This window comes from Anser cygnoides, chromosome 13 (assembly GCF_040182565.1).
Source record: "Anser cygnoides isolate HZ-2024a breed goose chromosome 13, Taihu_goose_T2T_genome, whole genome shotgun sequence".
Lineage (NCBI taxonomy): Eukaryota > Metazoa > Chordata > Aves > Anseriformes > Anatidae > Anser > Anser cygnoides.
This window is the reverse complement of record NC_089885.1, coordinates 11,930,163-11,957,255: the sequence shown is the minus strand read 5'-3', so window position 1 is coordinate 11,957,255 and position 27,093 is coordinate 11,930,163. Positions and strand designations below refer to the sequence as shown.

The window sequence follows — 27,093 nt, the reverse complement described above, 5'->3', positions numbered from 1 at the left end:
AAATAGCGTGATCTGGATTTTATTGTTAGCACATTGTGGCTCTCCGAGGTAACATTAGAGTTGTTGGGTCTTGACTGTGCATCTCTATCTGGACATACTTGGCTATTGCTAACGTAACTCACCTCTGTATCTGATGCTTCACACAGCTCATAATTTGAGACAACTGCAAATCCCGTAGCATGATTTTATTTGCATTATGGATGTGTACTTGGAACTTTAATTCTATCGTAACAGACAGTTTTTTGTCTTCAGATTCCCCTGTTTTTTAAAGAGCTGTTGGAAGAGCCATGGATGAGGATTAAGCAACCCAAAAGGATATCATGATAGCATAATCCCGAGGAGATATAGCAAGAAGCTGTTCTGGGTTCTGTTTTACTTTAAAAAATAAAATAAAATAATCTCTCCTTCACTGTGCAGTACGCAATGACACGGTGGCTATGCCAGGTGTGCGGCCACTCCAAAGATGGGAAGTGGGTGGTGAACTCAGCCCTACTTTTGTGGTGCCCGGTGTGCCTCACACTGTGAAATCCCTTGGCTGAGGCAGTGCTGGAGCTGCCGTGCTCAAGGCAATGCACGGCCACGGCTCTGGGAGAGCTTGGAGCCAGGGAATCCTCTGGTAAGCCACAGGGCCGCGGCGTGCGTGCTCCTGCAGAGCAGGAACGAGGGCTGGCAGTGAGATGGCTCTGCTGGGAGTTACGGGCGCTATCGAAGCTGCCTGTAGCGTCCAGGCGTGCCAACGAGATACGACAGTCATTAATAATTTGGCTTCATCCTAACCCATGGCATCCAAAGGAAGAGGAGCAGATGATGTGGGCTGGATGATTTGCCTTCCAGCAGCGCCGTGCACAGCGGATGAGCGATGGTTTTCCTCCGGAGCTGGGGGCAGAGCGGGGCAGCGGCAGCAGCGGTGCGACCGCAGAGCTCGGTGTGCTGGGGTGCCTCGGCTGCCTTTCTGGCCCTTGGTACGCTTCTTTTGCTCTCGCATTGCATTTTGTAGGCTTCAGCACCTGTTTTGGGGGGTAACACACCACTGTCAGTGTCCTGCAGTGCGTGCTTGTCTGGCGCCGCCTCCCCCCTTCCCCTGGTCAGGCAGCAGGCGGGGGCAGAGGGGTGCTCCGGGGCACAGAGCAGGATCCCCCCAGCCGTGACACCTCACCCCTCAGGGCTGTCCCCAGCCGGGTGTCCCCGGGCCGTGCCCAGGCCCTGGATGTTGCCGCTCCTCCTCGCCCATCGCTCCTGGCACCGTCCCTGTCTCACACCGCTGCTGTCTGTGGGCTCTGGAAGCACGTCTGCGTTCCTAGCCCCGCACAGCCTCGCGGCTCGGGTGGGCCGGATGCAGCAACATGATTTTCTGGGCTGAGTGTTTCTTATTACGCCTGTCAGACACTGATTTCTGAGCCTGCTGTGTTCCCTGGGCATACCAGGAGGGCAGGCACAGCACAGGCCCATTTCCTTAATGACCGGCAGTGAATTGCCTGCACATGTGCAGTGCAGATTTGAGACGCCCTCCGTGTATTTTTTTTTTTTTTTCTCTGCGGATTTTCCTCGTTGGATGAGGTGTTCTCCATTAGTGGAGTCCCTGCCCAGCTGAGCCTTGAACAGAGCCTCTTCCTTCCATCTGCACACAGCCCTTATTTTGTGCTCCAGTAATTCCAGTGCAGCTCTGCTGCCCTCCGAGCTTCGGAGAGATTTACCAGGTGGGCACCTAAGGATGCTCTGGGACAAAATGGAGGTGCCCTGCCGCCGTCCCTGCCAGGGTAAGCACGTGTGGCTGAGACGGGCGGCAGCCTCTGACCCCCTCCCCGAGCAGCGTCTTCAGCAGGGACCGGCCTGCCGAGGCCAGGATCCGGCCTCTCACCCACGCCGGGAGCCCACGAGCGAGCGTGGCCGCGGTGTGCCCGTCCCTGGGAGCCGGGGGGAGGCGGGGGGGCCCTTACATAAGCCCTGAATGCGGCAGGCGGAGCGGGGAGGGGAAGGGCAGAGCGCCGAAAATCCAGGCAGCCTCCAGCGAGGGCTCCCCGCCGCGGCCCTGCACGCTGACACGCGGCCTCAGGTCCCCGTCCCCGGCCACCTGCCCGCTGTCCGTGCCCCCACCACCCTCTGCGGGGCAGCACGGGGATGGGGCTGCAGGCACTGCAGTGCTGGCATGGGGGGGACATGGCCATGGACCCCTGCCCACCCAGCACCCAGTGCCCGGGGTCCCTCTGTGCCATGGATGGGCTCAGCGTGTGCGGACGGGCGCTGTCTGTGTGTCCGCACGTGCTCGGGGCTCCGTCTCCTGGAGCACCTCGGGTGTTCCCCAGCATCCCAGCCCGGGCTCTTGCCCCAGGGGGGTGAACGCCGGCCCCTTCTCGAGCACGGCAGGGGCTCGCGAGCAGGGGAGCGCTTCGCGTCCAGGTAGGAGCGGGCACCCACGGCGCTGCAGCCCTGTGGCTCTTCACAGGGTGAGTCTGCTGTTAATTCCCTCCGTCTCTCCGCAGCATCAGCAATCCCACCCGGGCCGGGCCGTTCGAAGGGGGACCGCAGCAGGCAGCTCGCAGGCTCTGAGGCGCGGCGGCACGTCGCTCCGGGTCGCTGTCCCTGAGTCGCCGGGCTCTCCCGCCCCACGGATCTGGCCGTTCCTGCTGGGAAAACCGGAGGCTTGCCGTGATGGGGATGCGCTGAGCCCTTGCCCCAGGAGCTTCAGGCCTGGATGTTGGTGCTGCTCCTCCCGGACGATGTGGCTGATACTCTGGAGAAGCCCTCTCTTGCCCCCTGTTCTCCAAGTGCCTGAGCTGGTGGCCGGCTGGGACCTGCGTCTCGCCCTGTGGGTCCTGAGCTTCGCCTCGGCCGTCGTGCGCATGGAGGGCCAGGTCTACTCTCCCACCGTCAACACGCACTATGGGAAGCTACGGGGGGTGCGCGTGCCGCTGCCCAGCGAGATTTTGGGACCCGTGGACCAGTACCTGGGGGTGCCTTACGCCGCCCCCCCAGTCGGGGAGAAGAGGTTCATGCCCCCCGAGCCACCGCCCTCCTGGTCGGGCATCAGGAACGCTACCCACTTCTCGCCAGTCTGCCCCCAGAACATCCACAACGCCGTTCCCGAGATCATGCTGCCCATCTGGTTTACCTCCAACCTGGATATCGTGGCCACCTACATCCAGGACCCCAACGAGGACTGTCTGTACCTCAACATCTACATCCCCACGGAGGATGGTGAGTCCCCGCCGGGGCGCCCGCAGGAGCGAGCGCTCTGGGAGGGCAGGGGGGGCCGCCCTGCCCCTGCCCCTGCCCAGCAGCGGTTGGTCTCACCTGGGTGTTGTGTTTGAAGCATGTGGTTGTGGACCCTGCAGCATGCTGTCTGTTCGTGGAAAGCTTCCTCTGGCCACTCAGCTCGCCCTCAGCTGCCATCTCTGTCTCGCGTGCTCCCGCCCCTCCACGCCTCTCGGTCCCGTCCCCCCCCCCCCACCTTCCACCTCCATGGCATCGTCACGGGTTCCTCTCTTGTGTTGCTAAATCTGAATCAGACTCTCTGACCGCAGATCCACAGAGCGACGAGCTGGTTTGTGCTCCCCAGGCGCCGAGTGCCAGGTTCTGTCTTGAGTTGGTTTGGGTTTGTCCTTCCTCCCCCCCTCCCCACCCCCAGGTCCATGCGCTAGCCGTGGGCACGGGCTGCGGCCGCCGCTGGGAGGAACACTCTGCCTCTCCCGGGGCCGGGCTGCTCGGGCCAGGAAGGGGCCACAGAGCCCTTTTTGGGGCCGCAGAAGCCCTTTTGGGGGGGGTCCCGATGCAGGCGGGAGGTTGGGGGCATCGCTCTGCAGCCGCAGCCAAACGTGGGGGGCACGGTCCCGCGGTGGTGAGGCCGAGCAGCACCGGCTGCCTCCTGGCTAACCTTTTCCTTCGCAGGGCATCCCACCTGAACCGTAAGTAGAGGGTGGAGGAGGCAGCGCCTTGCCCGCGTGCCCGCCACAGCCTCACCACCGCGGGAGCCCCGGGGGCTGCAGGGGGCTGGATGGGACACGGGGCGGGTTTGCCCTGCGCAGGGCAGCCTCGCCAGCTCTGCCCCTCCGTCCTGGTGGGCTCTCGGCTGCGCCTTCCCACCCGCCCAGCACGGCTGGCCCAGAGTTTTCCTCCCACGGTGCCGCTCCCTCCCCACCTCCCGCGGTCCCGGGGCGGCGGGTGGGCGGCAGCGTGGTTGTGATTGCATGCCCACTCCAGCCGGTGGAGCCTCCTGTTATTTTGTAGTCTTTTATTCATTTTACAGTAAAACGGATTTCCAAGGAATGCACCCGAAAGCCCAACAAGAAAATATGTAGGAAAGGAGGTATGTAGCAAGCCGACCGGCAGAGAGGCACAGAGAGGAAAGAGAGAGAGAGAATGAGAGAGTGAGAGGGTGCCTGTCGGTTCTCTCTGGCCCCGCGGCGTGCTCCTCCAGCGCCTCTCTGTGCCGCGACCGCCCGCGGGCCCCGAGCAGCCCTGCCCCGCTGCCGCCCGCTCCCCGCCCGCAGGGACCCGCGGGTGCCGCGGCCGCCCCGGCTCCCCGCCCCGCAGCTGGGGGCTGGTGCTGAGCACGGGCTCAGGGCAGAGCGGGATGCTCCTGTTGTCCCAGGCCTTTCAGAACAGCTGCTGGCAGGCTGAGCCTGTGCTTCCCGGTCCCTTTGGTCACGGGGAACGCCTAAATGCGCCTGTTCCCTTAGGGCTGGAGGGGCTGCACCTCTCAGCCCTCTGCCCAGAGCAGGCAAGGGGCTCCCTCCCGCCCCGGGTACCGACCCGCTCAGGGGAGCGCCTGGTTGTAGATGGGGCCTGAGCTCTTCCCCCTGTTGCATCCCTGGTCGTTAGCAGCCAGAGCTCTGTGGTTAAAGCATCAGTCCTCGCCTGGCTGTGTAAACGCTGCCATGTTCTGCCCCAGCCTCTGGTCTGCCCTCGGCTGTGCTGGCGGGGCTATATGCATCCCTATATCCGTACATCCACATACATACAGACACGCTCACAGACACGGCTGTGCGAGCTCAGGATGTGCTCTCCACCTCCTCAAATCACACCCTCCCTAAGCTGCAGCCTCCCCGGAGGCGGCAGAGCATCTCCAGCGCAGACACAGCTCCGCTTTGTCTCGTCGCTGTCTCCAGGGCTGTGCGGGGCTCCTCCTGCTGCACTGCAGCTTGGGCACCCGGAATAATCCCGACCCAACCCCAGTGCCACGGGCCGGGGAGCGGAGATGCACAAACCGGACCCCCTCCTGTCTCCCTCGGTCCCTGGAGGATGCTCCCTCCGTCCCACCGCCCAGCCCCGCACAGGCAGGCAGAGCCCAGGCTGCTCCCTGCATCGCCCCGTCCTCCCCGCTGCCCCGAGGTGCCCGCGGCCAGGCCGACCAGCTCTTCTGAAAGGCTCAGGAGGGGGTGTCCTGCCGGGCTGGAGCTGCCCTCCCCGCCTGCCGCCGCCGCCGCCCCGCCGTGCCGGGCACCGCGCGCAGCGGGCCCCGGCTCCCGCCGCTTTTCTCTTCGTGCCCCCGCGTTTCACGGGGCTGGCGCAGCTGGGCTCAGAGGTTTGGGGAGCTCTTTCCTTCCAGCGACTATTTTTTTTTGTTGTTGTTTTTTCTTTCCCCCCCCCCTTGAGTTCTGTCGTTTGGTTTCTTTGCTTTGCTTTTCCTGTCGCTGTCCTGGCTATTCACACGCCATCTCTCCGAGTGCCAAGGCTGCCCCTGAAAGGGCTGGCGCATTAGGGAGTCTCCGCACGCTGCCTCCGGCGCAGGCTGTGCCAGCGACACCGAGCCACTTCAAAGCGCTTCCTCTCCCGGCCCCCTGGGGCTGGGGTCCCCGCGGGAGCCCCCCGCAGCCCGGGCAGAGCAGAGGGGCTTGGGGTAGGGCAGGAGAAGGGGTGGCGCAAGGCGCAGTGAAGCACCTCGGGCGCCTTCGCCTCCTTGTTGTGCCCCCCACCAGCTCTGCCCGCCAGCAGTTCCTTTGCAGTCCCGCTGAGGATGCTTTTGGTGGCCCGTGCCACGCGGTCCCCGCGCGGTGGCAGCTCCCAGGGAGGCGGCGGGGATGTGCCTCCTGCCCCGTGCCTCCTGCCCCGTGCTGGCAGAACCGACTCGCGGACGGGCAGAGCCAGCGATCTGGGCATCCAGGCGTGATGTGCAGAGGATTAAAGCGCCTGGCTGCTGCCGCTGCCCTTCAGCTCCGGCCGCTGAGCCGGTGTCTGTTGACTCGAATTAATTGAATAACTCGTGAAGAGGCACTTAGCTCTGAATGTCCTGGGTTAGTAGTGCTTAGGGCGAGGATAACACACCTGCAGTGCTTGTTTGTTCGGACTCTGTGTCATTTGAACATCATCTCGTCCAGCAATCCTCCTGATTATTATTTCTAAGACCATTTTGTGTATGACTGGTCAATAAGCTCTCCTCTCGCAGAGCGAGAGCCTGTCTAGTATTTTGGTGGTTTGAAATGCCTCGGCTCTCACCTTACTGTTGTTTTCATCTCATAGCAGCCAAAGGGCTAAGATTTTATCAGAATTCATCCCCGTCTCCACGAGACAGAAGAACGTCCCTGTCTCCCTCTCCTATTTCCTGCCTGGGTGCACATCGGTCCCCTCCCTTGGGACAGGGCAGGGCAGCAGTGCTTTGGGACTAATTAGCCGTGCACTGTGCAGGAGGATCTGTTGGACGATCTAGGCTCAGCTGCTGCTCATGTTTTGCTGTGAAAATAAAGCTCTGCCCACCGGAGGAGCGTGTACGTGCGCACAGCATAGGGCCCATGGATGCTCGTGTCAGAACCCCCCCTGGTTTTTACTAGCGACCAGCCTAACCTCTGTGGCATGGCTGGGGGCACGTGGCCACCCCTGTGCTCTGCTTCTGTGTCGGGGCATGATGTACAAAGGTGAGGGGCGGCGTTAGTGCTGGCAGTCACCAGGGCACGAGGAGTCCGGTGCTTTTGTGGGGCCCCGGGAGGATGGAGATGGCTCCTCAGCATTGCCCAGGGGCAGGGAGGCGCCGGGCAGCACGGAGGAAAGGCTCCTGCCCGGCTGCTGGAGCCGCAGAAGGACTGGGTCCTGCTCCTGCTCCTCTCTTATCTGCACCACGCCGAGCACGACGGCTGCAAGGAGCTGGGATCCCTGCCCTCTTTATCGCTGTTTGCACTGGCGTCAGTGCTATTGGAACAGTTTGCTTAAGATAGCACAAATCCGGTGCGGATGCTCCTGTTTAAGGAAAATTGATTTTATTTTTTACTGAACTTGAGCTTAAATCTTCCTAGGGACTTCAGATAAGAGCATATGCATCCTTTCTATCACCCCGAACAATGTCACTCCGCAGTCAGCTCGCAGTTAAACAGCGTAACAGGCACTTGCGCTGGGTGAGCAGCATGAATTTTTGATGGGTGAGGAGAGCAGGAGCCACAAGTCCTTTGGTTTTCCCGGCTGTGAACCAAGAAGCTCAGACAAGCCCAGGGAGCTCGGGGGCCAGGAGGGCAGCGCTGGGCTCTGGGCTGCAGCCCGTGCTGGAGCAGCTCCTGCTGCGGTGGCCTTGAGCACCGCAATAGCAGGTGCTGGGAGGCAACCGAGCAAACAGCGAGGAAGGTGTGAGAGCACCTACTGTGTTGTTTCTCTTACGGGAACGCGGGGCATCGGTTGTGGGGGTGAGCAGCATTGCTGGACTCGCTACAGCTGCGGCTGCCCCAGCCAGCTCCCTCCCCACGCGGTGCCACCTCTCCCAGCTCCGAAGCACGGGCTGGGTGAAGGATTGCCGCCTGCAGCAGTCATCAGAGAAAATCCCTCTCCCTGTGCACTGCCAGGGAAGCTGGAGAGGAGCTCCGCGTAGCAAACACTGCACGGGTACTTTGTCATTTGAGTGCCTTCTGGGCTCGCAGCTCTCCCTGTCGAAGGCGCAGCCGGTCAAGCCCTCAGCGCCTGCCCGCAGGCAGGCTGGGGCTGCGTGCCGGGTGGGGAAGGGGGCACAGCAGGGGGGGGGACGCTGGGGTGCCAGGGCAGAGGGCAGGGGCTCCTGGGGTGAGGCTGGGGGGATCGGTGTAGCAGGACGTCTGCGAGGAGGCAGGACCCAGAGCAGGGGGTTGGGAGGTGAGCTCGGGGAACATCCAGCTGGCTCTGGAGATGTCCCTGCCCCAGGACAGGAGCTGCTCTGCATTTGTGCCCAGCGTTTGTCACACCTCTTCTTAACCCCCTCCCCAGGCCATCACTTCCACTGATTTTCTGCCCGATCTGCCAGAAAGGTTTTCTTTTTGTCGGGCTTAACCCTGCCTCCTGTGGCTCCGCAGCCTCTGCCCCGTGGAGCAGGACTCGCTTTCCCGTGTCACTACAGCTCCGTGGCCTGTCCTGCCTGGGGAAGCAGCGAGCACAGCTCCCTTCGGCTTCCCGCTGTCAGCGTTTGGATGACCTTGTCTCCCTCAAGCTTCACTTGCCTGATGGATTTTCCAGCCTCCTGGTCCTTGCTCGGTGGGCTGCCTGCAGAGGGTCACGGCACGGGGTGCTGTGCAGCTCACCAGCGGCGGATGCGCCTCGCCGCTCCCCCTCACACCCCGCTCTTGTCTTCTGAGCGGGACGGGGCTGCTGCCCCCAGCCAGGGCTTCGGCCGGCACCGCGGGTTCACCCTGCTGATGATGGCTGCTTCCACCTGGCCCCACGGAGCCGCCCGTATCACTGGTTCCTCCCACGCTCAAATCCTGTCCCCCCCCATCTCTGTCATCTGCAAGTGGGACAGGTGCCGCCCGTGTCACGTCCAGGGGTGGCAGTGGGACTGACTCCCCGACTTCGGCTTCCCAGCCACTCTTGCAGCCACTTTCACCTCGTCTCATCCGGACACGAGGCTGCACCTCGCTGATGGAGCAGCCCCTTGCTGGGACGGAGCCGGGGTGATAGGAGCGGGGCCCTGGGACCATGCTGGTGCCCGGCGGGACCTCCGAGCTGTGCGGGACCTTACAGAAACTGACGTTTTTTGGGGGCGTGGGGGTGCTCCTGTTACAATCCGGTGGTTTGTGGTGCGCCGAGCAGGGCTGCAGGGCACTGTGGCATTTCGGCCGTGCTGGTGGCAGAGGACGGCCGTCCCCAGCGGCAGCAGAGCTGGCAGCGGGGACCCCTGTGCGCGCCCCATCGCTGTGCTGCGTGACGGGGCCGCAGGGGCAGGCAGGGACACCGCTCTGGGATGCTCGCCGCCCCCCCAGTGCCCCGGGGAGGATCTGGGAAGGGCCCTGGGGAGCGGCATCGCGGCGCCGGGGCAGCCTTGCCCCCTGCCCTGCCGTGGCTCTGGGAGAGGTGCAGTGTGAGTAGCCAGCAGTGCTGTGGGGCGCAGGCCTGGCCCCACCGTCTCTGCTATCATGCTATTTTTGAATTCTCTTTTGGTTTTTTTTTTTTTCTTTCTTTTTCTTTTTTTTGTTGTTGTTTTGTTTTGTTTTGTTTTTTCCTTTCTGTTCTGTCTCCTCGTGTTTGGTCCCTAGGAGCCAGCGCTAAGAAACAGGGAGAGGACTTAGCGGATAATGACGGGGATGAAGACGAAGGTATTTCTGTGCTCGAGGCTGCCACTGCATGACACGCAAAGCAACTCCGTTTGCCCGCCATCCGCTGCCATCCCCAGGGAGCCCCGTGTGTGTCTGTCTCGGCGCTGGGCAGCTGCGCGGGGCGGGGGGCCGGGGGGCCGGCTGTGCAGGGCTCAGGCCCTTCCTCTCCTCCGGGGGAAGCTTGTGGGGTTGTGCTTCAGGAGAAGTTTGCTGGCTGCCCCCGCTCCGCTCGAGCGAGGGCCGGGAGGAAGCATGGCAGCTTGGGAGCAAAGGAGCCCTCGGGCACCTGGGCCCATTTCACCCCGAGCCCGGTCATATTCCACCTCCAGCCTCATCCCTCCGGACTCAGCGATGCGCAGCGGGAGCCTGCGCCCTCCCCTCGTGCCCTCGTGCCCTCGCCCACTCCCGACTCGCTCCATGCTGCGGGAAAGGAACGCGGGTGCTGGCGAGGGGCGGCCCCACACAGCTCTAGGTGCCATGCCACGGGCCAGCAGTGCCACCAGCTCTCTGTCCCCTGCACCCGGAGCAGGATTTGTACCCGGCCCCGGTGCTGGGGGTGCTGCGCCCACTCTTTTCCCAATGCGAGCGAGGTTTTGCTTGTGGCCACGGCGTCTGTGCCAGATGAGGCAGAGCAAGGGCGACTTCAAGTGGGTGCGATTCAGGATCTACACCAGGAATTAAGAAAGCTGCAGAATGGGCAATTTTGGGTAAAACAGGGCTGCTTGTCTGCAGGGTCTGGACTCGGCCTGTTTTGTTGCAGGGATGTGAGGAGGAGTCGGGAGGAAAGGTCTGCCAGGATGCAGCTGGAACGCGGCGAGGGCACTGAGACCTCGTGGTCTGCAGGAGTCCTGGGGCAGCTCAAGCCTGTCCTGACAGATGGCATTTGGGTTCTGGGAAGCAGATGAAAAGCCTGTTCATTGGCAGTATCAAAACCTGTTGTTGTCTCCCAGTAACCTGTGCCCCAGGATCTCTTGTACCAGGATGTAAACTGGCGTCCATCCTAAGTGATTTGACTGCAGTAAATCCCTGCACACTAAGATGTGCTGCGAAGATTAAGAACCATTTTTTTTTCCCTGTTATGCCATTGCTGCCGGTCAGATACAGGGATGTCCCTTCGCATTTCGGTGACAGCGCGTGGCAGGGAGGAGAGTTCAGAGCCGCAGGCTCGGCGTTTGAGCTGTTGGGATTTCACGCAGGCGGCCCCAGCAAGAGTTTTCCTGCCAGAGCAAGGCTGGCACCGGGATGGCCCCGGGCAGGGCAGCCGGTGGCGATGGGGTGCGGGGGGTGAGGGAGGCAGGGATGGGGCAGGGGTCGGGGCAGCCGAGGGGGGGCGAGGGCCGTGCCTGGTGCCGGCCATGCCCACCGGTGCAAGGCACTGAGTGCGGGTGAGCACAGGGGAGAGCAAAGTCCATCGGCACCGGCTCGGCAGCATGGGAGAGGGCTGGGCACCATGTGGGAGCTGGCACCACCAGCATGGGTGCAACTGCCTCTGTGCAACACGGTGGAGATGTGCCAGGTGCTGAGCACCGGTAGGGACTTTCCCCAGGATAAGAGCAGGCAAGAGAGGGAGCGCGTGGCTGCTCCCCGCCCTAGGCTCCCCCAGCCCTCCCTCCCCGTCCCTCGGGTCCCATTCCCCATCCTCACTCCATGCCTCATGACCTGTCCTTGCCCAGCCTCGGCGCTCACCTCCCGACACGCACACGCGCACGCACTGTCTGCTCATCGCCATGTCTGTGTCCGGGCACTGGGGTGCCATGGGCTCGCATCCCGGCAGCCGGCAGGTTTCTGCCTTCCCAGGGAATTGGAAAGGGGGGGGGCGGGAGAGACAGAGGTGGGAGCGCCCACCAGTGCCCCCCCGCCCTCCAGGTCCTGCACACCCCGTCCCTGCCCCTCCGCAATGCCAGCTGCCAGCACTCCCGGAGCCGAGGGCTTGGGGCCAGCTGAAGAAGGGACACGAGGACAGACTCCGCGGGCGCCCCGGGCTGCCGGTGTCCCGCAGCCGCTGCCACCACGGAGGTGCCGGCTCCTGCCCACGGCCAGAGCCCGGCTCTGGGGAAGAGCAGCTGGGTCCAGCCCGTGCCTCTCCTGCATGTGCTGAGACCCTGGGCAGCTCCCGGCAAGGAGACAGCAGTGCTGGGACGGGGACAGGGGCTGCCACCACCCGGAGAGGGGCTGGCGGGGTTGGGGTGGTGGTGGGTGGTTCACAGCTCTGCGCCGAGCCTTTGGGTTCTGGGTTTGGCTGCTGCAGCCCCCTCCCCAGTCCTGGCAGCTGGCATTGCCTTCCTCCTCCATGGTCTGCCTCCCGGCAGGGTGCTGCGGCTGCTGGCGGGGTCCTGTGGTTAACCTCCTCTCCTTCCAGACATCCGGGACAGCGGGGCCAAGCCGGTGATGGTGTACATCCATGGCGGCTCGTACATGGAGGGCACGGGGAACATGATAGACGGCAGCGTCCTGGCCAGCTACGGGAACGTGATTGTCATCACCCTCAACTACCGCGTTGGAGTGCTCGGTATGGGCTGTGCCAGCGCCGGGTGGCGGGACGGGGGGCAGGGGGACGGGGAGGCACGGGGTCTGTGCTCCGGCCGAGCACGGTGCCACGTGGCAGCACCCACAGCAGCCACAACGGCGTGGTCAGGCTCCTGGCACCGGCCACCCAGGCTCATTTACACAACCTGGCTCAGCTGAAAGCAAATATTGGTCTGTGGTTAAATAAATAATAAATGTGTTTACCCAGCATCACCTCCTGAGAGGGCTCAGAGCGCTGAGCTGCCAGCGGGTGCTGCCTGGCTGCCCCGGGGGACAGATCAGCTCTCCCCCGCCGGCAGGAGCTGCCTCTTTGCTCCGTGGATGCTGTCCGAGCTGCCCAGGCAGTGCCGTGCCCCAGCAGCCCTGGGACGGGGCCAGGGCAGGCCCCAGGAGCTCCCTTTGCCCTGCATGGGAAATGCACGGTCCCAGATGCATCCCCTGGGGAAGGGAACAGGAGAGGCATAAGGGTGGTTTTGCTCGCACCGTGGTCTCCCACAAGAAGCGCGGAGATGTGCTCAGCCCTCCGAGGGGTTTGCTGGGGAAGAACCCATCCAAGCCACCCCACAGGCTCTGCTGCTCGCACCCCAGCCAGGACGGGGGCTCCCTGTCCCACACCTCTGACACCCCCATGCCCCACATCCTGTTGGAAAGGCAGCCAGAGGTCAGCAGTCTTGCCTGGATTTACCTGGTAGGAAATAGGCTTTTCAGTAAAAAGAAGCCTATCCGAGACCTTTCAATATTAAAAGTCTTGCCTTTAAGATTGATAGCGCTAATTTAAGAGGTATAAAATACAGTCTGAAATAAAACTTATATGGTGCCATCGGCATCTCCACGGAAGAGCTGCAGAGTGCCAGCAGCACTGCGGTGCCGGTGCAGCACCGTGCCACTCCCTGCCACCGTGTTACCTGCCTCAGTTCAGCCTCCATGCCATGGCTTGAGCTTCCTGCTTTGAGTCAAGGCAGCTAAAACATCGATAGCTTATCTTGGGTGTTACCTTTGCTATTGAAAGCGTTTCTTAGCATCTTTCTCACTGAGAGCCTTTGTGTTTTAAGCTGCAGTCGGTTCCTCTCTGCCCAGCCCACCTCCTTACATTTATAGAGCCTCCTCCGGACCACGCTATTCCATGGGAAGCATTGGCTGTGTGCGCTCAGCCTGCCTGCGCTCCCTGGTGCTTCCCCAGCCTCCCTCCGAGCGTGCGTGAGGCTGCTGGCACGGGCGGTGGTCGGGGCAGGGCAGTGTCCCGTGCCCGTCGCCCCGTCGGTGCCTGCAGGCAGCACTCCCAGTCTCCTCGTCCCCACGTGTGCAGCACCGCAGTGTCACCGCAGCACCCGCAGGACTCTGCTGGTCCCGCTGGGACGGGGTCCCCGAGAGCGCCCCCAGGCTCAGGGAGGGGTGGGAGGGCAGGCTGCTTCCCCCGTCCCTAACCGGGCTCCGTTTCACCCGCAGGGTTCCTGAGCACGGGGGACCAGGCTGCTAAGGGCAACTACGGGCTGCTGGACCAGATACAGGCGCTGCGCTGGGTCAGCGAGAACATCGCCTTCTTTGGCGGGGATCCCCTGCGGATCACCGTCTTCGGCTCCGGCATCGGCGCCTCCTGCGTCAGCCTGCTCACCCTCTCCCACCACTCGGAAGGTAGGTGCTGGCCGTGCCCGAGCTGCCGAGCAATTCACGCGGGAGTAGGGGCGAAAGTGGGCGTGAGCCCGGGGAGGGAGCGAGGCCCCGTCGTGCCGGAGAGGTCTGGGAGTGTGGAGACTGGCACGGCGCTTGTGGAGGTGATGTGATTGATATCGTATTGTAAATACTGCAGAATGTTTACTCTAGATAAAGAAAGGAATTGTTTATGCTACAAGATTGTGTTGGCATAAGAGCAGATGCATATAAACCACCTGTGAATAAATTTACATTGAAAATTGAAAAAAAAAAAAAGATCTTCAGCAATCAGAGCGGAGTTGTTCTGCCTAAACTTCCTGAAGGAAACAGCGGGAGGAAAACCTGAGCTGAGCGTGGTCCGCAGGGCACCAGACTGCCAGGGAGCCCGGTGGACGTGGTCACAGGGGGTTATTTGGGGCACAAGCACTATGCTCAGGCAGTGCCACATCCCCGTGCGTGGTGCAGGGGAGAAGGGGCACAGGCCATGCTGGGGCGGTGGGCACCGCCATGAATCCGCCCCACAGAAACCCAGGCAAGTATGACAAATGACAGTACTGTGAAGAGCTGCAGCCCTGCTGGGGAGCCTGGGAACAGTGAGTGAAGAAAAACCTTCCGAAACAGCACGGCCGATCAGGTGGCGGAGGCTGAACATGGAGCAGGGCAAAATGTACCGTGCTGCCTGGTCCTGCCGGGCCGGTCCTGGTCCAGGATCTGGGGAATTCAGGGCCAGTCTGCCCCTAAGCCTGCTTGCTCTGCTGTCACCATCACCTGCGCCCTGCCAGCTTGGAGTGAAGAAGGGCAAAGGAGGGCTTGCTATAGCCCAAGTGTAGAGAAAGTTTGGAAACAAGGAAAGCAAAGTGTGGGTAAAAGGTAAAGGGGAGGTAAAGAGTGGTCTAGCCCAAGTAACATATATGGAGGATGCATTTGCTCTGTGTAAGCTGCTCTCCCTGCCGCCCTGGGCTCCTGGGACACCCGTAGTCAGTCCATGCTCCTGTGTGAGTGCCCAGTGCCCGAAGTCAGCGCCTCAGCTCTTTGCAGCCCTCTGTCCTCCTGCCGCCCTGGCATCTCCCGAGCAGGATGCTGCTGGGGATGGTGCCTTGTCCTCTTCAGGTGACTTGTTCAAGCACAAATGGCTATTAGGAGAAACCATCTTCTTTGGTAAACCCAGAAGATGCTTCCCTTGTGTGAAGTGGTAAATCCAGAGCTGTGCCATGAAGGGTAGATCTCGGCAGACCCCGGAGCAGCAGGAGGGGTTCCACCTGCGCGCAGGGAGGGGATGCTCTGTGGCACAGGGGCCTGTGCGTGGCCGTGCTGTCCCCACGGTGGTGACACCTCTTTGGAAGCACAACCGGGTGCGCTGCTGTACCCGGCAGCGTGAGGAGGGGCTGAGGGAGGTTGGGGCCTCCAGCCCTTGCCCCCCCTGAGTGGCTGCAGCTGCTCCCTGGCTTTCCATCCACAGCTGGAGAGGCCAGTTCAGACCTTTTGGGGTCACAACAGGCTTTCTGCCACTAAACCCTGTGTCTGGGTGCCATGTCCCTTGTTTCCCCATTAGGCTATGGTGTGGGCTCCCTGCAGCGTGGGGGATGCTCTCGGAGGGCTCCCATTCTGCATCACAGAGGTGCTGAGCACCCAGCTCTCTCGCTGCCATGGCTGTGAATGCAGTGAGGAGGGAGGGGAGCTCTCGATGCTGCAGCCAGTGCTGCATCAGAACAAACGGACACAGGACGCCCTCACCCAGGCCTGCTCCAAAGCACCCATCTCCCCGGGGACGGGGCCGGCAGCCGGCTCTGCAGCATGGCAGGGGAGCCACGCTGAGACACAGCCTGCAGACCAGGCGGGTTTGTTTTTATCGGATCAAAATAAAACTCATAGTGATCAAGAGCTATTAATGAAGCTGCTAATTTGTGCCTGCTCTGCCAGGCGCGGCGAGAGGCAGACACGGGAGGCTGGTGCTGCGCACGCTGTGTCTGGCTGCCGGGGAGACCCGCGGCTCCCCTGCCAGCCCCGGCGCGCGCAGGCGGGTGGGTTCCTGGCCAAGGGGCCAGGGGCTGCTCCTCTTCCCGGCCGGCCCTGCCAGGGCTCCTGGGGATGCTCACCTCGGAGGGGAACGGGCAGTGCTCTGCCCACTGTGCCTGTGGGCTGGGCACTGCTTTCTAGGGCACCGGGAGGTGACAAACAGAGCTTGTGACTTCTCTTTCTCCCAGCGCATGGGACTGTACGTCAGGTACTTAGCAGAGCAAGGACAGCGCGTGCAGACAGAGCTACGGGCGCTGTGGCTGGTAGCCAGGATCCTCCGAACACTGCTGCTGCAGGAAGGGGCACGGGCTCAGGTGTGCAGCCATCTCTCTCGCACTCCGTGCGTCAGTGGGCTCAGCCCCGTGGCCTCTTGGTGCAGTGATGCTGCTGTGCTGGTCCCTGCGCCGTGCACGAAACGGTCTCTGGCAGCAATCAAATGCCAGAGTCCAGCAAGGCGCAGCAGCACGCGGGGCCGCGGGAGAGGGCCGGCCGGAGAGCAGAGACCCCAGGGTGCACCCCGAGCCCGGCCGCTTTCACCGCCCCGGAGGCTCCGCTTCCTCGCAGCCCTTTGTATTCCGAGCACAAGCGCCATTGACATGGGGCTGGAGCCCAGCCACGCATTCCTCCGCCTGGGCCAGGGCCTTTGTGGCCCCGCTTTCCAGGGCGAAAGTCCACTCCCTCTGTGTTCCCGGTGGCAGAAAGGCCCTCTTTGTGCGTCTGGCAGTGTGCTCCCGCGGGGCCGGATTGGCACCGAGCAGCCCCAGCTGGGCAGGAAGTGGCGGGGAGGGGGGCGAGGGGGGCCCTGACAAAGCGGCGGGTGGGACACGCAGGGTTAAGTGTCCCCGGAGCAGGCGTTAACCCTCCCGCTGCTGCCAGGCCTTCCCCGTGAAACGCCTGCCATGGGATCCCGGGGGAGCACGGCACCCCTGGGCTGAGGCTCCGTGCCAGCCCAGCGCCGCAGGGAGCGCGGCACGGGTTAAGTACGGTGCACGCGCTGGAGATCGGGGTCCTCGCAGGAGCATGAGGGCACCGGTGCCTCCTCCACACTCCTTCCTGCATTGCGGCCGTGGGGTAGTGGGGCAGCTCTGGGCTCTCCCCACTGCAAGCTTCCTCCGCTCCTCGCTTCTCTTGCAGGTCTCTTCCAGAGAGCCATCATCCAGAGCGGCTCCGCGCTCTCCAGCTGGGCAGTGAACTACCAGCCCGTGAAGTACACCAGCATGCTGGCCGACAAGGTGGGCTGCAACGTGCTGGACACGGTGGACATGGTGGACTGCCTGCGGCAGAAGAGTGCCAAGGAGCTGGTGGAGCAAGACATCCAGCCAGCACGCTACCATGTGGCCTTTGGGCCGGTCATTGACGGGGACGTGATCCCAGACGACCCAGAGATCCTGATGGAGCAGGGCGAGTTCCTCAATTACGATATCATGCTGGGTGTCAACCAGGGCGAGGGGCTGAAGTTCGTGGAGGGCGTGGTGGACCCCGAGGACGGCGTGTCGGGCAGCGACTTTGACTACTCGGTCTCCAACTTTGTAGACAACCTGTACGGCTACCCCGAGGGCAAGGACACCTTGCGGGAGACCATCAAGTTCATGTACACGGACTGGGCCGACCGGGACAACCCCGAGACACGCCGCAAGACCTTGGTGGCCCTCTTCACTGACCACCAGTGGGTAGAGCCGTCGGTGGTGACGGCCGACCTGCACGCCCGCTACGGCTCCCCCACCTACTTCTACGCCTTCTACCACCACTGCCAGAGCCTGATGAAGCCCGCGTGGTCCGACGCGGCCCACGGGGATGAGGTGCCTTATGTGTTCGGGATCCCCATGATCGGCCCCACAGACCTCTTTCCCTGCAACTTCTCCAAGAACGACGTCATGCTCAGTGCCGTGGTGATGACCTACTGGACCAACTTTGCCAAGACGGGGTGAGCAGGGCCGGGTGGGGAGCGGTGCCTCACTGGGTTCTGCACTTGGGCGACGGGGTGGTGGGATCGCGTGCCTGGTGTGGGACGCTGAGCCCCCTGTGTCCAGAGATCCATGCGCTGTGCCTTAGCTGGGGTCATCAGCCACACAGCGAGAAGCTGGGAGCGTGGCCAGCCCCAAGGACCTGGCACCATGTGCTCCCGCCCTGGGCAAGGCTGCTTGCGGCATGGCACGGGCTGCAGCCACGGCCAGCCCAGGACAGGCTCTGGCCACGGCCAAGCACAGGGGTGTGGGAGCCACTTTGGCTGTGGTTATCGCAGGTCAGGCTTGACTCAGGGTTTGGGGTGGTGCCTATCTGTGCCCTCCTCTGCTTATCCAGAGGCGGCCAGCTCTCCCTCCCCACCTCCTTGCCTCTCCCTGGCGCTAGCTCTGTTTTGCCTGTGTCTTGCAGGGACCCCAACAAGCCTGTCCCCCAGGACACCAAGTTCATCCACACCAAGGCCAACCGGTTTGAGGAAGTGGCCTGGTCCAAGTACAACCCCCGCGACCAGCTGTACCTGCACATCGGGCTGAAGCCGCGGGTGCGCGACCACTACCGGGCCACCAAGGTGGCTTTCTGGAAGCACCTGGTCCCCCACCTGTACAACCTGCACGACATGTTCCACTACACCTCCACCACCACCAAAGTGCCACCGCCTGACACCACGCAGAACTCCCACATCACCCGCCGGCCCAACGGCAAGATCTGGACCACCAAGCGCCCCGCCATCTCACCCGCCTACAACAGCGAGAACGGGAAGGAGAAGTGGAGCCCGGAGCAGGAGGCGGGCACCCTGCTCGAGAGCCCCCGCGACTACTCCACTGAGCTGAGCGTCACCATCGCTGTGGGCGCCTCCCTCCTCTTCCTCAACGTGCTGGCCTTCGCCGCCCTCTACTACCGCAAGGACAAGCGGCGGCAGGACACGCACCGGCAGCCCAGTCCCCAGCGCGGCGCCGCCAACGACATCGCGCACGCGCCCGATGAGGAGATGCCGTCTCTGCAGGCGAGCCAGGCGCACCACGAGTGCGAGGCCGTGCCGCCCCACGACACCCTGCGCCTCGCTGCCCTGCCCGACTACACGCTGACGCTGCGCCGGTCCCCGGACGACATCCCGCTCATGACCCCCAACACCATCACCATGATCCCCAACTCGCTGGTGGGGCTGCAGACCCTGCACCCCTACAACACCTTCGCTGCCGGCTTCAACAGCACGGGGCTCCCGCACTCACACTCCACCACCAGGGTATAGCCGCCCGCGGCCGGCGCACACCCACGCACGCACGCACGCACACGCACGCAGCAGACACTGGCAGAGGGACCGGCGGGAGCCCCGGATGGACGGGCAGCGCACACGGACGGTGCGGCACCGAGCCCGGACCTGTGGGACCCAACGCCGCTGGCCGTCCCGCTCCCCTCGGCGCTTTCTTTTGTTCCTTTCTAACTCTTGAGAAGTGCTTCGACTCTCCCGGCTCCCGGCAGGAGGGCCCCTCTGGTCCAGCCGACAGCAGCCACAGGGCTCCTTGTGCCGGGGCTGTGCTTCCCCGCGGGGACACGGCGTCCCCAGCGCCCGCCGAGCACCCCGGGATGGGTGCGCAGTGGTGCCGGGCATCCCTCTCGGCCGGTGCCGGGGCTCCCCGGGAGGTTTGGCATCTGGAGCGCTGTGGATAAGGCTCCGAGTGGCGGCCCCGGGCCATGGTGCTATAGGCAGAGGCAGCGGGCAGGGGCCTGGGGCCCGGCCTCGCGCTGGGTGCGGGCGCTGGGGCCGGTGCCGGGGCGCTGGGAGCCGGGGAGCTGGCCCCGAGCTGGGGACTTGGCACCTCTGCCCCTCTTTGCGCTGCAGAGAACCTCTTTTGTGTCAGTCGTTTCTCTTTGCAGAGACGTTTTTTAAGCAGATCTTTAGTTCTTTACACACTAACGGAGTCTCCGCGTTTTGTCCTTTGTAAAGATTTTAAACCAAGTGTTCTTGATATAAAATAAAAAGCCAGTTAGAAGAACCCCAGCGTGTGTGCACGGTGCCGGCCCCAACGTGGCCCCGCGGCCCCACTGCCCGCGCACGGGGCCGGCGGGCGCCAGGCAGGGCCCTGCCTCCCGCGCCGCGAGGCCGCGCTCTTTTGTATTTTTGATATTCTCCCTCTTCTGTCACCCGTGCCCACGGATCTCAGCCAAATAGCCTACTCCAGGGCCTGGCCGCGAGCACCCCACGGCTCCCCCCTTGACCCATCCCACCCCGCTGCCAGCACTGTCCGGTGCCACCCCCAGCCCCTCCTGGGTGTCACCCGCCGGGGACACCCGCAGCTGAAGCGCAGCCGCCCAGGGCAGCAGCCGGTGCTGCGTCCCAGCGCTCCCCACGGCCACCCTGCCCTGCTCCCCATCTGCTCCCCACCCTGCCACGGGGCCGTGCTGCAATTCCTGCCCCAGCTGTGGATTGCAGCGGGCCGGCAGCTCAGAGGGTGAGCCGGCTGCACCGAGGGTGCTTTCTGCCTCCCGGCACCTGGATGTGCTCGCAGCGGGGCCACGGGGGGTGATGCGGCCTGCGTGGGGACAGGGCACCCATGCCGGGGCTGGGGCACCCGCAGGGCTGGTGGGGGCTTCAATGCAGCTGGGCACGGAGAAGGAGCTGCCCGGGAGCCCACCCGGGGCATCCCAGTGAGGGCAGGGAGTGTGTCAGCCACCAGCATGGTCCCCGGCACCTTCGGCGTGGGGAAGCAGGAGGGGGGACGGGTCCGGCAGCTGGGGGGCAGCTCCTGTGTCCTTGCGGGGCCACCATCCCTCGCCCTGCGCGAGCCGGTCCGGCTGGCAGACGCTGCCCGTGCTGGCGGCCGTGACGCACCGGTGCCACCTGGCCCCGCGCGGCCCCGCAGCCCGCCCCGGCTGAGGGGTGAGGATGCTCGTTGGAGAATGTATTTATACCCTGTCACCCGCGCAGAGTAACAAATTCCAAATAAAACAGAAGTGATATTTTTAATAGCGGTGTGTCTCGCCTCTCCTTGGAGCGTGCAAGGGGCAGAGGCTCGGTCCAGCCCGGGAGGGGGTGTGGGGTGCAGCACGGGGCCACCCCAGCCGGGCGGTCCCCAGGGCCCCAGCACCCACCCCAGGTCGGGTGCTGCACCCTGCCCCCAGGATTACCAGCGTCTGGGGACACGGTGGGGGGCCCTGCGTGTCCCAGCCCTGCTGTGTCCCCATGGCACTGGGGTCCTGGGCAGGACCTCGTCCACCCCATTGGCACCGCGGGTTCCCCTCCCTCCGAGCCCCCCGCCCTGCCCAGCCCCGCTCCCCTCCCCCTGCTTGCCAACCAGAAAAGCTGCTGGTTTCATTTCTTTTTAATGTAATTTCAGCTGGGGTTGCCATGGAAACCAGGCACGGGGCCTGAATCGCCTCCAGGCAGCGCACACGCAGTGGAGCCAGGGCCGAGGGCTGGGGCCGGGGGGGGGGGGGGGGGGGGGGGGGGGAGGGTGGGGATATGCGGGTGCTTCCTGGGTGCTGTGCGGGGTGCTGTGCCTCACTTGGGGGTGGCCTTGTCCCGAAAGCCAGCACAAGGCAGGGAGCATAGGATGGGGGCGGCAGACCCCTCGCCAAGGGGTGGATGGAGGTGGGAAGGCAGGCAGCGTGCCGGGCCCCGCTGCGAGAGGCCAAGGGGCACCCAGAGGGGCCCGGGGCTGTGCCTTCCCCAGGACTATCGCTCGCTGGAAGCAGAGGTGTTCCCGCAGGCTCGGGGTCGGGGATGGGGTTTGCTGCCCAGCCTGCAGCCCGAACCCTGACCCCGGTGTCCCATCCAGCCCTGCCCCTGCCCCAGGAGCATCCCCTCCGGTCAGACACACCCAGGGCACTCCCTCGCACTGGCCGGATGTCCAGCTGCAAGAGGAACGGGGATGGAAACCCACATCGGGATGGAAACCCACATCGGGATGGAAACCCACATCGGGGGGGACGGGTTGCCATGGAAATGCCAGTGCTCTGCAGCGCAGCTCCAGCCGCAGCCCGCTCGCCACGGTGCGAGCAGCGGGGCCAGCCCTGCCCGGGGGCTGGTGGCCCACCCCGGTGACACCGGCACCGCCGCCAGCCGCCCACCCCGCAGTCCCCTCCGCTTGAAGGGGAAACGGTTTCTGCCCCACCATAAGGGGCTGGACCTGCCCTTCCGCGCCCCCATCCTCACACAGCCCCAGCTGCCCGCTGTCCCTGCCTGCCCCCCCCCCAGCCAGGACCCCGCGTGCAAGCTGGTGACAGGGGACACGCTGCTATTAAGCTGCTGCCTTTGCAGAACTCCCAAGCCTGCCATCTGCTCCGGGTGTCCTTGACCATCAGCAGCGTTTCTTTGGAGACCTGGCAAAGCCCAGGGGACACCGTGTCCCCTAGGGTATTTGCGGTTAACATCTGTGTGGCGATGAGGGACATCCTCAGCTCCGGGGGAGATGTTTAGGGCTGCTGGCAAAGAGAAGCAAAAGGGAACTGAACCGCAAAGCCATCCTGGCACGGGGAAGGTACGAGTGATACCAGTGACCTGTGTCTGGTCCCCGCCTGCTCCAGGAGCCACAGCCAGCAGGAGTGCAGGGCTCTGCACGGCAGCATCCCTAGGACAGTGCCCTGGTCCTGGTCCTGGTTCCCACACCCCTGATGCAGCAGGGCACAGGACAAGACGTGGCTTTGTGAGGGTGCACAACCTGCCTGAGAGCGCTGCGCTCCCCTCTGACCCCGCTCCGGCAGCACAAAGCATTTCTGTGCTCGCCCGCTGCCCCGGCCCTTCCGGGGACGCCTGTGTCGCCATCAGCCCAGGAAAAGGCAGCTCTGAGAGCAGCACCCTTCTCCTCCCGGCACCCGATGTGTGTCAGAGACTTCGTGCATCACCCTTTGGACGTGGACTGCCGGGCTCTGAGACCTCTGACCCCAGCGGGGTGCCAAGGCTGCCGGCACCGCCGCGTCACCCCGTCCCGCCGCACGGATGTTGGCTCGCCCCAGCCCGTCTCCTTGGCTCACCATGCCCATGTCCTCACACATCAGCCGCCACGCTCACCTCGTGATTAACGTCATTAACTAAGAGCCCGTTTTTGCTCTGGGGGGCGGTTTTCTGGAGGCAGGGGACCGTGCTGGCTGCGCCCGGTCCTGTCCCCGCAGGTACAGCCCGTCCTTGCCTGCAGGCTTTTGCACGAGGCTTCTGCCGCCGCAAACAGCAGCAGGGTCCGGAGGCCGGGCACAAAGGGCAGCAGCCGCAGAGCCCCCACCGCCTCCTCGCCGCATCCCCGGAGCACCGGCACCAGCAGGACACCCGCAACGCGCCCCCTCCCAGTCCCTCCTCCCCATTTTTATTTCCCCCCCTTTTTATTTATTTGTATCTATCCCCATTTATCCTTTGCTAATTAATTAATTAATTAATTATTAATTATATTTTTATCTCTTTGCCGGGCCCCCCGGCAGCAGCTGAGCGCCCTGCGGAGCCCCCACCCGGTTGCCCCCCCCCCCCCCCTCCCCGCAGCCGCCGGCCCCGCCGCGCTCCCAGCCCCGCGGTTCCCCCCGGCCCGGCCCCGGCCCGGTTTGGCCCGGCCCGGCCCGGCCCCGCAGCGCCACCTGCCGCCTCCTGCCTCCCCGCTCCCCCTCTGGACCCGAGCCGTGCTGAGTCAGCCGCTTATCAGGGGCCGAGATTGCGGCAGCGGCTCGGGGCGGTCCCCCCGCGCCCCGCGCCCCGCGCCCCGCGCCCCGCGCCCCGCGCCCCGCGCCCCGCGCCCCGCGCGCCCCCGCGCCCCGCGCCCCGCGCCCCGCGCCCCGCGCCCCGCGCCCCGCCGGCTCCCCACCGCCGGCCCCCCCCCAGCCCCGCCGCCCCCACCGCAGCCCCGCGGGGTCGTCGCGGCCCAGCGCGCCGCGTGGCCTCGCTCCCTGCTCGGCGGCGGCGGCGGCGGGACCTTGGAGCGGGCTGCCAGCCCGGTTAATGGTTGACGGGCTGTTTGCCTTCCCCGGCTGCACTTTTACACTGCTGATCTGGCTGCTCACCGCCCCAACCCTTCTCCCCAGGAACAGGCGACAACCCCAAGCGGCGCGTCGTGGGGGGCCGCGTCCCCGCGGGGAGAGCGGGACGGGGCCACGGGGCCGCAGCATCGCGGTGCCTGTGCCTGGCTTAAACGCATGGCAGGGAGGATGCTCAGAGCCAGAGGGTGCAGCCAAGGGGACCCCCACGGAGGGGGGGGTTTCAGCTCCCCCGGGGTGCCACGGTGGCCCCTGGAACACCCCCAGGGGATGCTCGGTGGTGGCGGCGGGGTGGGTGCCTCGTGGGAGTGAGCCGGACACGCCTGTGGTGTTTGCTCAGCAGGGAGCAGGTCCTGGAAAGCACTGAGCTGTTTGGGAGGGGGCGGGTGGCGCGGCGGGTCAGTATAAAGTCCAGGTGTTGTGCCGTGCGCTTTGGACACGGCGCTGGGAGCCTTTCTGGGAGCAAGCCCCGCGCGGAGGTGAGAGCCAGGCGGGCACCGCAGCGGGGAGGACGCCACGGCCCCCAGCTGGGGACCCCGGGGGAGAGGTTGGGGTCCCACCATGGGGTCCAGGGAGAGCAGAGTCGGGGCAGGGACGGGGGGGAGCAGGGCGAGGAGCAGAGCAGGGCCCGTGCCCACCACGATTTGTCAGCTCCTGGTCTCAGTGCTCGCACCCTGGGCTGCGGGATAGGAGCCATCAAGGGTGGCTTTGCTGCCTGCCACCTCCTTCGCCCCGGCCATGCCAGCAGTGCCGTGGGGCCCTGAGCTGGAAGCTTTTGCTGTGTGTGGCTGCTCCCCACCTGGGGCTGCCCACGGGGGCCACACACAACCCCACGGGTCCCACAGACTCTCAGTGCTGTGCTGGGGAGCAGCCAGCCCCCAGCCCCAGCCCAGGCCGTGGTGCCATCCATGCGGACAGGCACGTGGCTGGGCTCAGCTCTGCGTCCTGGCACGTGTCGCACGCTCTTCCCTGCTCGCCATCCAGGGAAGTGACCGTCCCCAGGGCCATGTTGGGACTCTCCCACCACTGTCGCCGCCAGCACGGGGTCCTGGCTGTCCCCTCGGTGGCACCCGGCGGTGCAGGTGGCCGCCATCCCGTGCGATGCTCGTGGCAGTGGGCAGCCCCCCCCCCCGGGCCGGCAGCCGTGGGTCCACATCCGTGCTCGGCGCGGGGCAAGGTGGGAGCGGGAACGCAGCACACAGGCACTTTGTCTGGCTGGGGTGGGCGGAAGTCAGGGCGTTGGATCTGAATGCTAAAGTGTGTTGTTCAGGGGCCCATAAAGGCCCCATTGTATGTAAATAGTTTATAAAGCAGCATATGACTTCCAGTGCAGGGCAGTGGTGGACAGAGACGAGGGCAGGCGGAGCAGAGCTCTCCTGCTGGAGACATGAGACCTTAGAGGGGCCTTTGGGGGCAGCTCACAAGGACCCTTCCTCACCAGCAGGTACGCGCCGTGGGGCCCTCTGGACTGGGGCCAGCTGGCGGGTCCCGGCCCCCAGCCTTGGGCTGGCCTCGTGCCCAGGTGGGGAGCAGCCCCCGGAGCTGCTCGGTGCCGGCACTTGGGGTGCGGGGTCACCCCAGGCAGGGACGGTGCCGGAGGAGGGTGGCAACGCGTGGCTGCCCGTGGGGACACCGTGCCCGGGGCTGTGGGGCGATGAGTGTGGCAGCGCAGGGCAGGGAGGTGCTGGGGCAGAGCTCAGCGCCAGGTGCGGGTGGGGGGGTCCGTGAGCTTTGCCCCCATCCTCTGCGGCAGCCGCAGGTGGGGATCCTGGTGCCAGTGTGGGGTGGCAGGGCAGGAGTGGGGCAGGGGGAGGCAGAGAGGAGTGCTCGCAGGGGGAGGCAGAGAGGCCCCGCAGCCGGAGCCAGCAGCAGCTCTTGGCCGCCAGCTGGGAGCCCTTTGCCCCCCAGCCATGACTGGAGTGGCGGGGCAGCCCTCCCCCATCCAGACACGGGGCAGCCGGGGCAATTTGCTGTCCCGGCAGCACGCAGCGCCTTCTGCCCGCTTCCTCATCCCAGCCACGCTCTGCCCAGCTCTGGCTGCTGCCACCCCCAGAGCAGGGCTGGTGGCATGGGGACGGCAGAGCCATGAGGCTGATCTCCTGCCTGCTGCAGGCAAAACGCTGCCCTGTGCTGCTGTCCTGCTGCCCACCTGGAAGGTCCCTCTCAGCCCGGGGACCTTCCCCCTCCTAACGCCGCTTCTTGCTCCCGCAGGCGTGAGGAACGATGAACTGGGCCGGCCTCTACGCGGTGCTGAGCGGGGTGAACCGCCACTCCACTGCCATCGGGCGCATCTGGCTCTCCGTCATCTTCATCTTCAGGATAATGGTGCTGGTGGTGGCGGCCGAGAGCGTCTGGGGGGACGAGAAGTCTGCCTTCACCTGCAACACGCAGCAGCCAGGCTGCAACAGCGTCTGCTACGACCACTTCTTCCCCATCTCCCACATCCGCCTGTGGGCCCTGCAGCTCATCCTCGTCACCACGCCAGCCCTGCTGGTGGCCATGCACGTGGCCTACCAGCAGCACCAGGAGAAGAAGCTGCTGATGATGACGGGGCACGGGGACGCCAAGCACCTGGAGGAGGTGAAGAAGCACAAGATACGCATCGCGGGCTCGCTGTGGTGGACGTATGTCTTCAGCGTGGTCTTCAGGCTGCTCTTCGAGGCAGTGTTCATGTACATCTTCTACATGATCTACCCGGGCTACCAGATGGTGCGGCTGGTCAAGTGCGAGGCCTACCCCTGCCCCAACACCGTCGACTGCTTCGTCTCCCGGCCCACCGAGAAGACCATCTTCACCGTCTTCATGCTGGTCACCTCCAGCATCTGCATCGTGCTCAACATGGCCGAGCTGGTCTACCTGGTGGTGCGGGCCTGCGCCCGCCGGGGCCGGCGAAACTCCAACCCCTCGTCGGGGAAGGGCTCTTTCTACGGGCACAAGCTCTCCGAGTACAAGCAGAACGAGATCAACCAGCTGCTGACGGAGCAGGACGGCTCCCTCAAGGACATGCTGCGCCGCAACCCCGGGCTGCAGGAGAAGGGCGACCGCTGCTCCGCCTGCTAAGGGTCACGCCGCAGGGGCTGCAGCCCTCGCCCCTGCCCCACAGCCTCCCCACAGCCCCGGGGGGGCCTCACGCCGCCCTCATCCTGAGTACAGCACCCCCGGCGCCAGCCCTCCTGGACAGCAAGGAGGGCACAGCCGCCGCTGCGCGCTCGGGCCATTAAATCTCCGTTCTCAGGCGCTGCCTCCCTGCTTTCTGCTCCGGCTGGGACGTGCCGGGGGCCGCGGTGCCAGCATGGGGTGCCCACCCCTGCCCGGCCAGGCAGAGAGGAGAGGAGCGGGTCTGGGTGCAGCCAGGCTCCTGCCACCCACCTCTGGGGATGCTTCCCCATGCACGGGGCCGGCCAGCCCCATACGTGGGCGGGGGATACTGGGGCCTGGGGGGCTGTGGTCCCTGCATGGAGCCCTGGCAGCACGCGTGCGGGAGCAGTGACCCTCTGGTGGCATTGAGCAC

The 27,093-nt window shown here is 64.7% G+C and overlaps 2 protein-coding genes across 10 annotated transcripts in view; both read left to right on the top strand.

The window, feature by feature from the left end:
- Positions 1–20,595, top strand: part of NLGN3 (neuroligin 3) — a 35,178-nt gene extending 14,583 nt beyond the window's left edge. For 2 of the 7 annotated variants that reach the window (XM_067004779.1, XM_048075108.2), the window contains exons 2-8: positions 2,481–3,195; positions 4,244–4,303; positions 9,417–9,476; positions 11,836–11,985; positions 13,449–13,634; positions 16,803–17,592; positions 18,042–20,595. In XM_067004779.1, the coding sequence (XP_066860880.1) occupies positions 2,718–3,195; positions 4,244–4,303; positions 9,417–9,476; positions 11,836–11,985; positions 13,449–13,634; positions 16,803–17,592; positions 18,042–18,879 (2,562 nt within the window). In that variant the 5' untranslated portion in view covers positions 2,481–2,717 and the 3' untranslated portion in view covers positions 18,880–20,595. Of the gene's footprint in view, positions 1–1,543; positions 1,758–2,480; positions 3,196–3,521; positions 3,571–4,243; positions 4,304–9,416; positions 9,477–11,835; positions 11,986–13,448; positions 13,635–16,802; positions 17,593–18,041 lie in introns of those variants that run through there. The other 5 variants (XM_067004782.1, XM_048075125.2, XM_048075132.2 and 2 more) reach the window with 5 other exon arrangements.
- A 1,494-nt stretch (positions 20,596–22,089) lies between these two features.
- GJB1 (gap junction protein beta 1) lies at positions 22,090–26,819 on the top strand. 3 transcript variants are annotated; one of them, XM_048075179.2, is made up of 2 exons: positions 22,090–22,108; positions 25,794–26,819. In XM_048075179.2, the coding sequence occupies exon 2, from the start codon at positions 25,806–25,808 to the stop codon at positions 26,640–26,642; it is 837 nt and encodes a 278-aa protein (XP_047931136.1). In that variant the 5' UTR covers positions 22,090–22,108; positions 25,794–25,805; the 3' UTR covers positions 26,643–26,819. The 3 variants fall into 3 exon arrangements, with proteins under 3 accessions (XP_047931136.1, XP_047931125.1, XP_047931121.1); XM_048075168.2 differs by lacking the exon at positions 22,090–22,108 and adding an exon at positions 23,959–24,061; XM_048075164.2 differs by lacking the exon at positions 22,090–22,108 and adding an exon at positions 24,911–25,026.
- Positions 26,820–27,093: the final 274 nt, after the last annotated feature.

Bases quoted from the DNA above. Each gene is read 5' to 3' on its own strand.
- GJB1 (XM_048075179.2), top strand. From the start codon at position 25,806: ATGAACTGGGCCGGCCTCTACGCGGTGCTGAGCGGGGTGAACCGCCAC.